The 15,523-nt window shown below is 37.6% G+C and overlaps 2 protein-coding genes across 4 annotated transcripts in view; both read left to right on the top strand.

The window, feature by feature from the left end:
* LOC118745247 (terminal uridylyltransferase Tailor-like) overlaps positions 1-2,425 on the top strand; it is a 2,748-nt gene extending 323 nt beyond the window's left edge. For 2 of the 3 annotated variants that reach the window (XM_036478790.1, XM_036478777.1), the window contains exons 2-7: positions 21-339; positions 427-651; positions 716-964; positions 1,023-1,193; positions 1,287-1,488; positions 1,542-2,425. In XM_036478790.1, coding sequence (XP_036334683.1) covers positions 192-339; positions 427-651; positions 716-964; positions 1,023-1,193; positions 1,287-1,488; positions 1,542-1,794 — 1,248 coding nt within the window. In that variant the 5' untranslated portion in view covers positions 21-191 and the 3' untranslated portion in view covers positions 1,795-2,425. Of the gene's footprint in view, positions 340-426; positions 652-715; positions 965-1,022; positions 1,194-1,286; positions 1,489-1,541 lie in introns of all 3 variants that reach the window. The other variant, XM_036478784.1, reaches the window with a different exon arrangement.
* Positions 1,819-15,523, top strand: part of LOC118745224 (beta-galactosidase) — a 347,980-nt gene continuing 334,275 nt past the window's right edge. The window contains exon 1 of the mRNA XM_036478766.1: positions 1,819-1,906. The gene's annotated coding sequence lies outside the window, so the exon portion shown is untranslated. The remainder of the gene's footprint in view (positions 1,907-15,523) is intronic.

The following is a 15,523-nucleotide window of genomic DNA, read 5'->3' as shown; positions in this document are numbered from 1 at the left end:
ATATTTTGCCCATCCATCAGTTGCATCCTTTGACTCTGGAATCAACACTATTCCTCAACTCCTTGGAAGTGTGCGGCAAAATTTATAACCGAATTGATCCCTATCTTTATGATTCGTTGAGAAATGTGGTGCTTGGAATTGAAAAATTCCTAGATCAAAACCCTACCGTAATAGAGCCCACGGATGACTTTATGTTTGTGACACCCAAAGAGTTGGCCGTAATACCAAAGATTTACCATTGCACCTTTTGCAAGAAAAATTTGGGCAGTACGGTTGACAAGGCCGCGATCCATTTGGCAGAACGACACCCAACTGCCAAAACAGTAAATTTGCCAAAGCGTAAGCATACTTTAGTTTCATAAACTTTTTTTTTCATTTTATTTATATAAATAAAGTTCTTGGCTATCTTTTCTTAAAAAATAATAGGAGCGAAGGCGATTGTTGAGAGCGATTTCGGAAAATTTTTCGCCGATCAATTACAAGTAGCAGAGACATTAAAACAAATCCCGGAATATGACGTTATTGAGAATTCGCTGTCGGATATTCTTAAGGAAGTGTTTCCCGACAAAAGCATCGAAATGTATAAATTCGGTTCGCGAATAACTGGTATTGGTACAGAAAATTCGGATCTTGATATATACGTTGATATCGGTAGGAAAAATATTACATTTTGTGTGATGTGTACGTATAACAAATACAATACATTTTCGTTTAGGTGGACGATTCAATGAATTCGAGCATGCTGCCACAGCAGAGACGTTGCAAATCTTCGACCGGGCTTATTACGTTTTTAAAAATAAAACCATAGATTGGCGCTTGAACCATGCTGCTAGAGGTGCACGTATACCCATACTAAAGTTGACTAACACTAGGACTAAAATAAAATGTGATGTTGGTTTTTCCAACAGTATAAGTTATTGCAATAAGCAAATGCTTGAATATATTTTCCAACAACAGCCTATAGGTAATTTCAAAATTTCACGAGTATCTGTTGTAAATTGTCATTAATTCAAAGTTTTTAGCGCGACGAATGTGCATATTCATGAAAAAATGGCTAGAGCTCACAGGACTTAATAGGCGTATAACTACGTACTGTATGTCGTTGATGGTAATTTACTATTTACAGATCAACAATTTTTTGCCCTCAATTGAGACTCTGCAAAAGAATATGTTGGCCAATGTCTTAGTTGGACGTAAGTTAACACAAATAATATGTGACACGCACGTTTATCTCTTAAACATGCATTCAATTTACTATGTATACATACATAATTTTTATATTACAGCATGGATTAGCAACTTTATTGAGATACCCTTAACTGAATTGAAAATGGAAGTTCTTAGCGTCAGCCCATCGAGTTGCAAGCAACACATTAAAGAATTTTTTATATATTATGCTGATTTCGATTATGAATCGCATGTAATATGCCCCTATTTTGGACGTACACATATAAAAATTGAAAATTTTGAAAGCCTAATGCCGGAACGGTAACTTTAAAGCATTTAACGAAAGCTTGGTGTAAATATTTTTTTTTTTGCAGATATACCAATTTTGTACAGAGCAAGAATTCTGCCAAAGATTTTCGCATAGAATTAGATAAGCATATGGTCGTACAGGATCCACTACGAATGAATCATAATGTGGCAGAGCGTGTGACTAAAGTAGATTTGATGGAGTGGCAGCATTTTTTAAAGAAGTCAGCTGTGTTGATAATCGTTGTGAGATCATGGCGCAATAATGACTTAATATATACTAGCAAATATCCGGCGTGCTTTGCGACGCATCGTGAGTAATTTTGCATCAAAATTAAGGAGAAACCGTATTGAAACTCAAATGGGAAAAACCCCTTCAGGGGAAGAATTTTGCCTTTATTAGTATCCATAATTCATCTGGCCGGGAACCCTAGTAAGTTAAGATCTATCTTCACAAATCAGTGCCATATCAGTTCGGTATCATTGCCAATCAGCATCGATCAGTGATACCAATTCACACACATTCGTAGCATGTCGTCCGGTACTTTCATTAAAATGATGTTCATTGAAACCAAGAGGACTTATTTTACTAATGTTTAATTGGCCAGTTTCCTCTCTTAATGTATGCAAATTTGCACAACCTGTTAATCAATTTAAATACTGCTTTTTAATTTTTACTTACCATAATATGGTGTGGCGTAGAACAAATTTGAAATTTGTGTGTTGAATTCTAAAAACTTAAGGCCAAATTCACAGTGCGTAGTTAACTCAGAATCGACAGTTAACTGCAGATTTTAAGTGAATGTATTTTTGCGTTGAAAACGTTTGCAATTTTAAACATTTCACGTGTATATTTTAAACATCTCATGTTCAAAAATGCAGTCTTGAACATCGTATGCGTATACTTACACAAATTTTGTTTGAAAATAAACACTTTTCAGTCGCAGTTTTACATGTAGTTTTTAGAGTGGATAAAAAAAATCGGAACGAACACTGAAGCAGCACTGACAGTAAAAAACGGCACTGTGCCGGACGGTCGGAGCAACTCTATTTGGGACTGGGGCAACGATATTACCCCCCTATTATGAATTCGTACGATGCACGATAGACGCTTGCATTCTGTAATTCTGTATTACGAATCGATGTTGTATGAAATCCGATAATTGGCGTAGCTGATTTGTGCTGGTTCACAATAAAAAGTGATCAAAAACCACAGCCATTCACAACAATACATCTGTCGGGCGTATGAAAACGATAATACCAGAACTGATTTCGTACGATACGCTTGCAAGCGTTTATCGTCTGTCGTATGAAAATTCATAATAGGGGGGTATGATTTTCACTGATAGGTATGGCGCTGATATGTATAGATAACTTTTATTGTAAAAATCACCTATATAATTGATTTTAGGTCGATAAATTAACGCAGATCTAATTCCGATTGCAGGCATCGTTCCTATTCGTGCCGCCGCTACTATTCTCCGATTACGGGCCATTGCCCTTGCGGCTCTCGTTTGTCTTGACAAATTTCTTTTAGCTTTAGGCATTTTTAAACACTTCGCACAATTCTGTTATTTTAAAGATTTGTTTTTTTTTATTTAGTAACGAAATTCCACTTTGTATAAGCCAAAACACTCAGCATTTAACGCGCTTGCTAATTTAACAACTTCGCGAAAACAATGTGCCGAATTCCCATGAAACCCAACAAATAGGCATACATATGTACATCATTGATTTGCTGTTGTTTGTGCATGCCACTACAGCGTTGGAAAAATGGAATTCGGCTAGACCGAGGCAGGATTCCCATAAAAAACAGCCCTAAAGTACTTAACCATATCAATTCTAATTTGAACATAGTTATGCACATATGTACCTATGCATGTATTCAAGTCTAACGCAATTGATTGCATGTTGATTTGTTGAAGTTGAGTTTTGTTTTGTGCAGAATTTGCATGAAGCGAAACAGATCTTTCTTTGCTGTTACACCAAGAAGCTTACAGTGAGCATACTGTGGTGGGCATGTGCCGATATCGCAGCAAGCAGGGGGGCTACTCTGCAGTGTTGCCAGAATTTTTGTATAGCGCATCCCCATATCGAGCCGCCCAAAAAATCCCCATTTTTCTTCTAAATCCCCATTTAAATCCCCTTAAGTAAGAAAAAAAAAAATGTATTCTCATTTCTGTTACTTCGTTTTAATTACAGTTTTGAATACTTTTATATTACAAATTTTCATAGTTGTATATGTGTAGATACCTATATATGAGATAATTTGGTTATTTACGTATAGCGGTTTCTTATTTTTTGTGGTTTTTGGAGACTATTTAACAACATACCTTCGGCCCAAGGTTCCTATTCCTATTGCTGTCTGTAAGTTCGTCAATTTTTTTTGTGCGCTTGCCACTTTGTAAAATTCTTTTTACACTAAGGAAATCAGAAATATATGCAGTCCATTCGGTAAATGCCAATCACAGCGATCCTTTTACAATTTGGTGTAATGAAGTGAGAGAAAATTGTGTGCTCAGCGAAAGCCATTAAAACAGGCATTTTCCACGAATAATACTTTGACAAAGAAAATCTTTGTTTGAGAAATTTTTAAGGGCAGGCAGTAAGACATATCGCTAGCTTAGAAAGAAAAGTTGCTAAGTCCCATTTTAAAAATTTTACAGGAGAGGAAAAAATCTTCCTATAGCCATTTTCTTTAACTATTTCACAAGACTTTGAATCAAACATTTTGCGCGTTTAAAGCAAAGCAAAACTCCATAAGAATCAGAAGGATTCGATATTTATTAAAAGATGTCGTATTATTTTGGCCTTATTGGATTTGTGGTGCTTCTTTTGGACTTAGCAAATTTTCCTTTTATTACTTATGAAGAGGAAAAAATAAAACAAATACCTTTATAATTTTCGAAACGATGCGTATTCAATTTCTTTAGCCTCCTATATCAAAATATGAGTTTTCATAAAAAGTGGACTTAGCAACTTTTCACTCTAAGCTAGCGATATGTATTTTAATTTCAATATGAATATTTTATACCAAACAAAAATCCCCATCAAATCCCCACATCCCCAAACGAAAAAATCTATCCCCATTTCAGAAATCCCCAAAATGGGGCGAAATCCGCACATCTGGCAACTCTGCTACTCTGTAATGCGATGTGAAAGAGAAATGCGATACGATAGGCAAATACGCCGTAAGTAATACGCTGCGGCGATTGCCGATCGCATCGCATTTATTTTTCGCATCGCATTACAGAGTAGCCCCCCCTGCAAAAATCGCGACTACTCCATGCATGCGTGTAAAGAGTACTCCCTAAGGACCAAGGAGTACTCCAAAATTAACCACAATTCATATAAAAAATATGGTCCAATTAACATTGCGATGTCCTAGGGCAGGACCATATACTCCATCCCCGCATTACATCAGAGTAGCACAAAACTACTCCAACATAATAACAATAGCATTGTTGCTATGTTTTTTCGTTTGTACACGCTTTTGTTCTTCACTTCTCAAATACTTTTTCGAAATTAATAAAAACCAAGACAAAAATTAAAAATTATATGTTGCCTCTGACGGTATTCGAACCCGAACATGCTGGGAGCTAAGAACTAACAGCGAGCATCTCTACACGTTCAGCTACAGCCAGACATGCAAATGTGCTTTCAAATGCTCAACTTCAATCACGTGATTCAGTGATCGGATAACAAACAATAAGCTAGCGCAGAGACACCAGTTGGTCCGCTACAGCATGACAGAGGAACACTTTTGTAAGTACTCCAATTTACCACAAATAGACTACATGATCCAACGATTTTTGCAGGGCCCCCAGCATTTTGAAGTAAAAAAAAAAAACAGTTGTCAAGCGAAATACATGATGGACAGTGTTTGTTTGTTTTGAACGCAGCGCTGCTTGTACATACATAAATTTCGCTTTGGGCGCAGCGCTGCTTGTATATAAATTTCGCTTTGGGCATGCTTGAAGCTGGCAAAGGTTCTTTTATAAAAGGTAGGGTGGCCAGATATTATAGTACAGTTGGGATCAGTACAAAGCCATACAAATCTGCTCATTTTTAAGTGTATTTTTTATTATTAACAACAGACAGAAGGCATACCCTCCATTGTCGTCTTAAATAACCTGACGAAAGCGTTATACCGGGAAGAAGTCCCTGCAGTTCGATGGTGAATCGTCCTTGAATCTGTATAGTATAGTTGGTGGAAATTTCCAAACTGGTAATTTGACTTCGATCCCTGGTGCTTCCGAAATGACGATTTTTAGCAATAACTCAGCGCTCCAGCGCCACCTTGTGCATCTTGTTTTGCAATAGTATTGGCCCTATCGTACTAATACATATACAGCGTGGCGACGAAGAACTGTTACCCAGATTTTTTTGAGAAATAAAAGGAACCTTTATAGATTTTGCGAAAAAGGTATTTTATTGTTAATTTTCCACAGATTTTACTTTAGTTGTATTAATTAATTTTTAAATTTTAATCCTTATCTACATTTGCCAGCAGTGTAAACTTTGAGAGCAGGGTTCGGATTTGCCTCATTTTAGCCCCTCGCTCGCTCGTTAGTTTGCTCTGAGCTAGCGCAACACACGAGCAACACGCGAGGCTGTTTGCAAATGAGCACTCGTTAAGTAGGAGCGCACGCGCTGAGCAGCCAGCGAGCGAGTAAGCAAACGAGGGCAGCGCAAGAGTAGAGCGGCAAGCAAACGAGGGCCTCATTAGCTCTGCCCTCGCGAGGGCGTCGTTGCGAGCGAGGCCAGGGTTGCCACTGACGAAAAAAAAATGTACCATCCAATTGAAAAAAATCTACCAAATCTGGGAAATATCTACCAATAACTTGTTTATAATTTTTTTAACAAAAACCATAGTTTTGTTATTTTTTTTATTTATTTTAATTAAAACTATAAATTTTTTTTTATTTTTTTTTTTAGTTATTTCAATAAGAATTAAAATTGTTTTTAAGAACTTTTTATTTCATTAGTTATACGGTATTTGCGTCATATTGACATATTCTCAGTTTCCTTCAACTAAAAGCGGGAGTGAAGAAACTAAAGGTAACAATGAAACTTCATTATTTGAAAAACTTCAACTCGAGTTATTATAGACAAATACTGTGACTCAAAAAAGTGATTTTTTTTAATATTCGCAATAGTTTTCGAGTAAAAATTTGTTATTGCTTCAATTAAATCCAAAAAAATTGAGGATTCAAACTATATACAACATATAGAAAAATTCCAAAAATTTTCGTCTAAATTTCGAATTTTTTACTCTGAATTTTTAGAACAATTTAAGGTAGGGAGTTTTAAAGCACATACTATTTGAATATAGCCGACAAAGTGCTGCTTAAAATTTCCGTTGATTTTTATTTATTTATTTTTTTCATTAATAAAAAATGGCGTTGATTTATTTTTTTTTTGCGAACAATCATAGTGCGTAATTACATACCTGTCAATTTTTTCATTTAAAATATTTAGACAATCAAAAGCTCCTCGGGATTCCAGTAAAATCCCAGGAAAATGGAGCGCGATATGTTCGCCTTATATCGATATACATTTATACGTATGTAATTATATAAAAAGTATGCAAAGCAATTTATAATATATTTAAAGATAACTACGAAAAATAAATCGGGAACGGAAAGTTCATCAAAAATCTACCAAAATGAGAAAAAATTTACCTTTTTACCAACACAAATTTTTTCTACCAATTTTGGTAATAATTTACCAAAGTGGCAACCCTGAGCGAGGCACTCATTTGCAGCAGCAGACGAGCGAGGCAAATGAGGCAAGCAGATTAGACAGGCAAACGCGTTGTTTGGTCGGCAAAAATGTATGGGATAAAAAATTGCAGCAACTAAGAATTTCGAGTAAAGAATTGTATGCACGCATGCAGATATGTCTATTACATACTGACACTCTTCGGCATTTTTTCCCATACAAAAAAAAAAACTATCACGCATTCGCATCATCAGCGAAAAAGTTCTCAAAAACTAACGGTAAGTTATAACCATTTAAAACTTGCAATTTATGATACTGAAATTGAGTCAACTACAAAATTGTATACTGAGAAGTTGGTGCCATTTGATGCAAAATTAACTATATTTCTATACAAAATTACCAAAAAAATTTATTACGAAAAAGAAAAAAACACTTTATTCTGGGTGTATGTATTTACAGATTTCGAGGACACTGCCACAAGTACTTCCAGAGATATACGGGATGGAAAATTCGATATGTATGGGTGATGTCACGCTCCCTTAATATATCGAAAGTCTGCAGTAGGTGTCCAAAATTTAAAAAAAATCGGTACAGCCGTTCGCGAGATAATAATAATAATAGATTGGCGCTTACACATACGTTAGTGTTTGCCCTAGCTTCTCCTCCGATTTGTGGCGTGCGCCTTGATGTTGTTGCACAAAGCATAGGAACAGCGCATTGAGTGCTCCTCTGGACACTAGGCGCACATATTCATAATACAAGGTGCTCCGCTTGACACCGCCCATAGGAATCGCTTTAGCCAAATTCGCCGCTGCGTATCGGGTACTCCGCTGGACATTAGGCGCACATATTCATACATAAGAGGTGCTCCGGTGGACGCAAGCTTTCATACACACATAAAGCGATTTGAATCTGTATAAAAGACGTTATCCATTTTCATTTTACGCATCTATTCGCAAGTAACTAGTTTTGTCACGCTTGCTCACATTGGAAACTAGTCAAGCCACGTCCAACATTTGATAATTTGTAGTTGTTTCGTAGTTGTGGTTTTCGAGCTTCGTCGATACATATTTATAAAGCAAGATGGCTGAAGAATTAAAAATTCTCACAACACAACTACGTCAAACAAAGGGTTTAATTACGAGGGCATTAACGTTCGCACAAAATCTTCCTGAAAATTGTACCGGTGGAGAGATTGAAGCACGTATAAAAAGATTAGAGATTGTTTGGCAAGATTATCAGAAATTTACAAGGGATATTTACGCGTATGAGGGTGAAGCCGGGTTTGTAGATCCTGAAGATGAATTTGCGATCTATGAAGAAAAATTCGTGCAAGCTCAAAGCATTTTTGTGGACTGGAGACTGATGGTGATCAATCGGACGCTTTGTCCAGATTGGCAGAGCAGCAAAGTACCTTCCTACAGCGCATAAACGGTTCGCCAAGCCTACAAGGCATTTAGATCTTCCCAAGATCAATATTCAAGCTTGCACTGGAGCCTACAAAGACTGGCCGGCTCTTCGAGACTTGTTCGTGATCACAATTGATTCAAGGACAAATTTAACTGGCACACAAAAATTCCATTACTTAAAATCTTTCCTACGAGATGAGCCAATCTGGTTAAACATATCCAGATCAACGGCGCTGCGTATTCTACTGCATGGGAACTACTCCGGGAGCATTTTGAAAGGCCTCGTTACATCATCATTTATAGGAGCGTTTATGTCTCTTTCATCAGTTCCAAGTGAGAACGCTATAGGTTTGCGAAAAATTTCGGATGGTGCTAGCGAAGTCATTCGCGGTCTTGAAGCTGTTGGATAAAATGAACGCGATCATTGGCTCATACACATTCTACTAGCAAAACTTGATCCTGAATCTCGGAAAAAGTGAATAGAGAGTAGTTGAACCAGTATCAAGCCCACAGTTCAGGAATTCCTTGCATTTTTGGATTGGCGATGTGAGGAGTTAAAGCTATCGCAACGTAAGTCTTCAACGTGGCTGTCCAAGTCTATACATGCATACATCGCTCTTGCCATCTGTGGTAGCTAAGGTTCGTAATGCTAAAGGTAATTTTGTCGAATGCAGAATATTGATCGACTGCATCCGAACTGTCTTACGTCACTGAAAAATTTATTCAACATCTGGGCATTTCCCGGACGCCATCGCGTATTGTAATCTGTGGAATATCTTCTGTAAAGGCTGTCTCGCGAGTCTCGCAGCATATCTTAACTGCGAAAGTTCATATTTTAAAGCAAATCACTACACCACTGCCACGTGATAACCTTCAAACATTTGATAAGCGTTTTATCAACAATCTCATCTTGGCGGACCCTATTTTTGATCGCTCATTTCCTATCGACGTTTTGTTATGAGCCTATTATGCATGGGATGAACTCACAATGGAAAAGATTCACAACTCACAAGGGAAGACCATCGCAATTTCATCAATATTCGGCTGGATTATTACATCCGCAGAATCGGTCAACCAGTGTCAGTCGGTTTCATCACTTATTCCGCTTATTGACATTGACCGTTCACTTCGCAGTTTGTGGGAGATTGAATAAGTTTACCCTGATGCAAATAACGACGCTAGCTCAATTATCGCTGAGAAACCCTTTCGCAAAATACACAGTAGGCATGTAGATGGCCGTTATGTGGTATATTTACCATTCAAGGAAGCAGATGTAAATTTTTCGGATACCTTTCAACGCGCTTTGGCTCGTTTTAATGCAGTGGAGTGACGTCTTCAGAAGAATACTTCACTCAAGGCACAGTACATAGATTTTATAAGGCAGTATGTTGAACTTGGTCACATGTGTAAACTACTTGACACTGAAATAGAAGTTAAAAATAATAATGTCTTTTACATGCCACACCATCCTGTAGGTACTACAGAGTTACGTGTTGTATTCGATGGCTCGTTTGCGGACATAAATGGGGTCTCGTGAAATAGCAAACTTCATGTGGGACCTTCCATACAGCCCATTTTATTTTCGGTTTATATGTGCTTTCGGTTCCATCGCTGGGTTTTTTCGGTGGACGACGTCCTCACAGGTGCGGAGTCTGAAGCTGAACTAACTGCCGTTCGAGATCAACTAGTCCAGCTGCTGTCATGTGCTGGGCTAGAATTGCGTAAATGGGCGTCGAATTCTAAGTGCACCGTTGAGGAGTGCAGCGGTGTTTGCGATCCGAGTTTCTTGACACAATCGGGTGATGGATCGACAAAGGTTTTGGATTTGGGCTACACCATGAAACAAAAAGACAAGATCACGCGGGCAGGAGAGTAGCCCGTTAGAATCGCATTAAGGAAAAAAGTTTAACGATTTTGACATTAGCCGTTTATTTACATTTCTTCGTTGTTTACAATATAGTAATTAATGGATATGTCTGCAACTCTACAAGCGTTATTGAGTTGCATGGGTTTTCCGATGCGTCTACAAAGGCTTACGCAGCAGTGGTTTATTGTCGCAGCAAAGACAAAAGTTCTGAACACATTGAAAACGACGAGCTACGGTCCACAGCTTCCAATTTGTTATCTTCATTATCTAAACGCTTTTGATGACGACATGATTTTTTTGAACGCGGCAGCGACATCATGAGCTTGTATGAGTCTGACATAAAAGAAGAGGAAGAACCTTACCTGTCGCTGGAAAAAATAGATCTAATCAGTCGTCGCGTAGCCCAGTCGTCGCCAAAATAATTATCTACATAAGAGTACGTGTTAAAATAATTTGACAGCTGTGGTCCGTAGCTCGTCGTTTTCATTGTGTTCGGGCTAAAAGATGGAAAGCTACATACTCAATTGTCGCCGCGAAGAAGGTTGGAGCTATGTGGCGCAGTGTTTTTAATACGCCTGCAGAGATCTGAGGTGGAGTCTTTCGCAGGTAAAAAGTTTGGTGTGATTCAACGGTGCTGCTCTGTTGGCTGTCAATACATCCAATGAAGCTTAAAACGTTAAGCAGATTACCGCGCAATTGTTGGAGACACGTATCTTCAAAGGATAACTCTGCAAATTGCGCATCTCGTGGAATGACGGCTGACAATCTCTTAAAACATGATTTGTGGTGGCAAGGGCCAACATGGCTTCTTGATGAAAACGAGTACGTGTCACTTTCTAAACAATGTTAGTGCTGAGCTAAAGGCTGTTACATTGGTAGCTAGCCAAAAGGAGCAGCACAATGTTTACAGGGATTTGGCAAATAATACTTCATCCTGGTGGAGACTCGTACGGATATCATCATATACATTTCGCTTTATCAATGGCTGCAAGCAAGGTAAGAAGCCCATTTACAACCATTTGACCTTTACAGAAATCAGCGAGGCTCGTACATACTTGCTGAAACTAGCACAAACTCATTTTTCTTCTGAACGCAAACATCTTGAATCTCGTACTGAATTGGACAGCAGATCTAAGCTACTAAAGTTGGTGCCCTTCCTTTATAGGGATGGTCTTATTCGCGTGGGAGGTAGGATTTGCAATTCCGCTCTAACAATGGAAACACAACATCCGATAATCCTGCCAAAGGAGGATCACATAACAAATTTTATTTTAAACTACGAGCATATTCAAAACTTGCATCCAGGTGTTTCAGCTCTCTTCGTCATAGTTCGACAAAAATATTGGATATTCGGAGCCCGTAATCTTATTCGAAAGTTAACTCACGACTGCGTGAAATGTTTTCGCTAGGCACAACATACGTCATCGCAAATGATGGCAGATTTGCCAAGAGTACGCGTTAATCAGGCATTCCCATTTTAAAATTGCGGATGTGATTACGCTGGTCCTATGACTCTTATGAACTGTCGCCTTCGGAATGCGCGCACGTCAAAGGGCTACATACGTGTGTTTGTGTGCATGGTAACATCGGCGATTCATCTGGAGTTAGCCACAGATTTGACCACAGAATGTTTCATTGCTGCACTGCGTCGATTCATGGGTCGACGAGGAAAATGCTCTCACATTTTCAGCGATAACGGTAGAAACTTCGTCGGCGCATCCAAGGTACCCAACGAAATGTATCAATTGTTGCAGTCACAAACCCACAATGAAATTAGAGCAGCCTTGTTAGGGATGCAAATTTTGAGAAGTAACATCGATACTTTGATGTTTCGATGCATCGGAGAAAAGAACATCGAGACTAATATACATCGCCAGAGAGACATCGATATATCGATGGTTTCCGATGTTTTTCGCATTTGTTAATTTCTAGTTAAATTTAAAGAAATATTGAATACTTTAATAATTATGAATGTATTTTCCTGTATTTTATTACCCTTTCTATGCCCTCTCTATTATTAGAAAATGCATACCATCGTAAGTTCGTTCGGGCCTAAAGATCCTAGGCCTGATATTGTTGAAATTCTAAGAGGTGTTTGGTTCTGTTTTAAGGGCTAGGCTATTGGCATTCAGAATGAATCCAACAATTTTATTGAGCTTGGGCCGTTTTTTATGAAAAATGTTGTGGAAAAGCAACAATATTATTTGGGAGATCACCACATCTACTAATCAGACTTCCTCAACCACGGTTACTGAGGAGATGTGGGGATCTCCGAAATAGCAGCTTTAACTTCTACCTTTTGTAAATTATTGTTGATTTTCAATAACATTTTTCATAAGAAACGGCCTAAAGCTCAATAAAATTGTTGGATATAATTGTTATAAGGTCATAAATAACAAAGAAATTCTGAATGAATAATAAATTTAAGGTCAGCCAAACATTGAAATTGAAATTGAGGCCGTCGTCAACTCGAGACCATTGGGTGTCGCTCCAGACTCAGATGATATGTACCTCTCTCCATCTCATTTTCTAATAGGTCAGTCATACACCATGGTGGCGAAAGCAGATGTGTTGGAGGTTCCTGTGAACCGATTAAAATACGGGCAGCACATTCAAAACATGTACAAAGGGTTTGGGAAACGTTGGCACATGGAATATCTGACATCGCTCCAGAGCCGACCGAAATGGTACCGCAAGCATCAGAACATAGCAATTGGAAGTATAGTTCTCGTTAAAGAAGCAAATTTGCCTCCATCGATGTGGATTTTGGGTAAGGTAACCAAAACATTTCCCACAGCAGATGGATTGGCGCGTGTGGTGTGCCTACGCACAGTTCAAGGAGAGATGACCAGACCAATCACTAAAATTGCCGTTCTACCCGTATTGTGAAGCCTTGTTTCACGGCCGCCCGGGATGTTCGTGAATGGCCCCATCACATTGCTATTCTTATATTTTAACGTATAACAAATACTTGGTAACATTCAAACTAAGTACCAATGTTAAAGTTGATGGCAACTCTGTATCTATTTTGGTTTGGCCTCTTGATTTTCTTTTTGATTGGTACTATTTAGCCCAGTAAAATTAGATAAAGTTGGTAGGAAATTTGAAAAAAATTTGTAACGGCGATTTTTTGATGCAGTTTACTTATACTTGACACGTAGATCATGGACCCACAGTCTTGCCCCTAAATTTCATTTGGCAACATTCCGCCACCTTGGATTTAGGTTTTTTGGGGTTTTTTGCGATTTGCAAGCTTATTTAGCATTTTTAGTAAAAAGTTGTGTAATACAAATATGTAAAGAATTTCATTTCTCACATTTGTTATATAGAAGGTTTTTTAAAAATAGCATTTTTTATTGTAAAAACTTAGCAAAAACTGTGAAAAAATTTTACATTGTCACGGTTTTCGCCATTTTTTGACAATTTCTGTTGAAAATACATAGCATATTGAAATTCAAAAGTTGTAGAGAATATCATTTTTCACAACTTTTATATTTACATTTTTTTTTACACCAAGGCGTATTTAACAAGGTGGTGTTAGCTGTATATAAGTAAAAAATTACACTAAAAAATTATACGCAGATATCCATACTGTCATTGGTATGAGTTACAACAACCACATCATTTTGACGTAATGACCTCCACGTCGAAAAATTCAGCTTTCGCCCCAACACCACCTCGTTAAATACATCTTGGCTACCACCTTGTATAGATTCGCCTTGGATTATTAATAAACTTTTTCTACATGAACTGAGCTACTTTTGTTCAAACCAGAATTTAGAACACTAAGGGTGCGTTCAGACAGAAAGCCGAGTGGCGCCGAGCGAAGCAATCGAAGATCGAAAGTAAAATTCGTATTATGAACTATGCAAGCGTGTCGAAATTTTCGTTGAGTATCGAATTTGCTGTCGAAAGGAATTTTGCTTTCGTTGGTGTAGCGTAGTGTTAGAAATTTGTGAAAAAGGTCTGATTTTGCATTTGTTTTCTTACTTTTTGGCGGTTAGACACTAATTTAAATTTTTTTTTTATTAATTTCATGCAGTTCTAACGTCATGAATACTAAACACAAGCTCGAAAGGCTGGTTTTACTTATGAAAGAAAATCACAATACTCTGTTGGCACGATCTCTGAGAACAAAATCATAGAGCTGTTTATGGATTTAATATATTTTAAATAGATTTGGATCACAAAATTCTGAAATATATTGTATATCAAAATATATTGGAAAGACCACACTTACACTCTCTTCAACGTTTTCTGCTCCTGGCCAGTTTTCAAGGGTAAGAACATAGTGGAGCGGCGAGAAAAGAGCATTGAGCAAAGTGTCGATTTCAAACGCATATGTTTCAACGGAAAAGCGCATAAAGAAGAGCAAAGCGTACATACATACATCTTCGCTTTGCTCGCCGCTCCACTATGTTTTAACCTTAAGCTCTCATCATCTGACGAATCGTTGAACCAGAATTCCGTTTTACTAATTTTTAACACGTTTTTATAAACTCGCTTTCTTTTTTATTTCATTTTAATTTGCACAAATTTACATATGTACATATGCACGTTAAAGTACATGTTTACTGTTTAGGTACGTGTATCTACTTTTAGGTACAACTTTTCGGCAAATAGGTACAATATGAATATTTAGTATTCATCACTAATGCTAAAAATAATAATGTGATGTCAGCGAAAGGGTAGATGCTGTTAAATCGAGAAAGAGAGGATTAGCGGTCCGCGAAAGGCGCCACCTTTGTTTCGCAGGCATCGTGGGCGCAATCTTGTATTCTATCATTCTTGAGCTGGCAGTGAAGCCTGCAAATAGTTGTGTTTGTTTACAAATTATCCAGTAACTTGCCAGCAACTCTCCAGTAACTTTATTTCTAAGAATCCGCTCTCATAGACAATATTTACAAAAAAGTACGCAGACGCTATTCAAATAATAATTTCAAGTTTCATGAACAGCTGATAAATTGGTTGTTTATTCGCAGGAATTTCCTAATAAAACAATATATTTTATATTTAAATAGGTTTAGTTTGTGAATTTCAACAATAAAAA

Source organism: Rhagoletis pomonella, unplaced genomic scaffold (genome assembly GCF_013731165.1).
Source record: "Rhagoletis pomonella isolate Grant_MI unplaced genomic scaffold, Rhpom_1.0 Rhpom_scaffold_00001, whole genome shotgun sequence".
NCBI classification, from domain to species: domain Eukaryota; kingdom Metazoa; phylum Arthropoda; class Insecta; order Diptera; family Tephritidae; genus Rhagoletis; species Rhagoletis pomonella.
The sequence above is the reverse complement of the archived record's forward strand: the minus strand, read 5'-3'. Positions and strand labels throughout refer to the sequence as shown.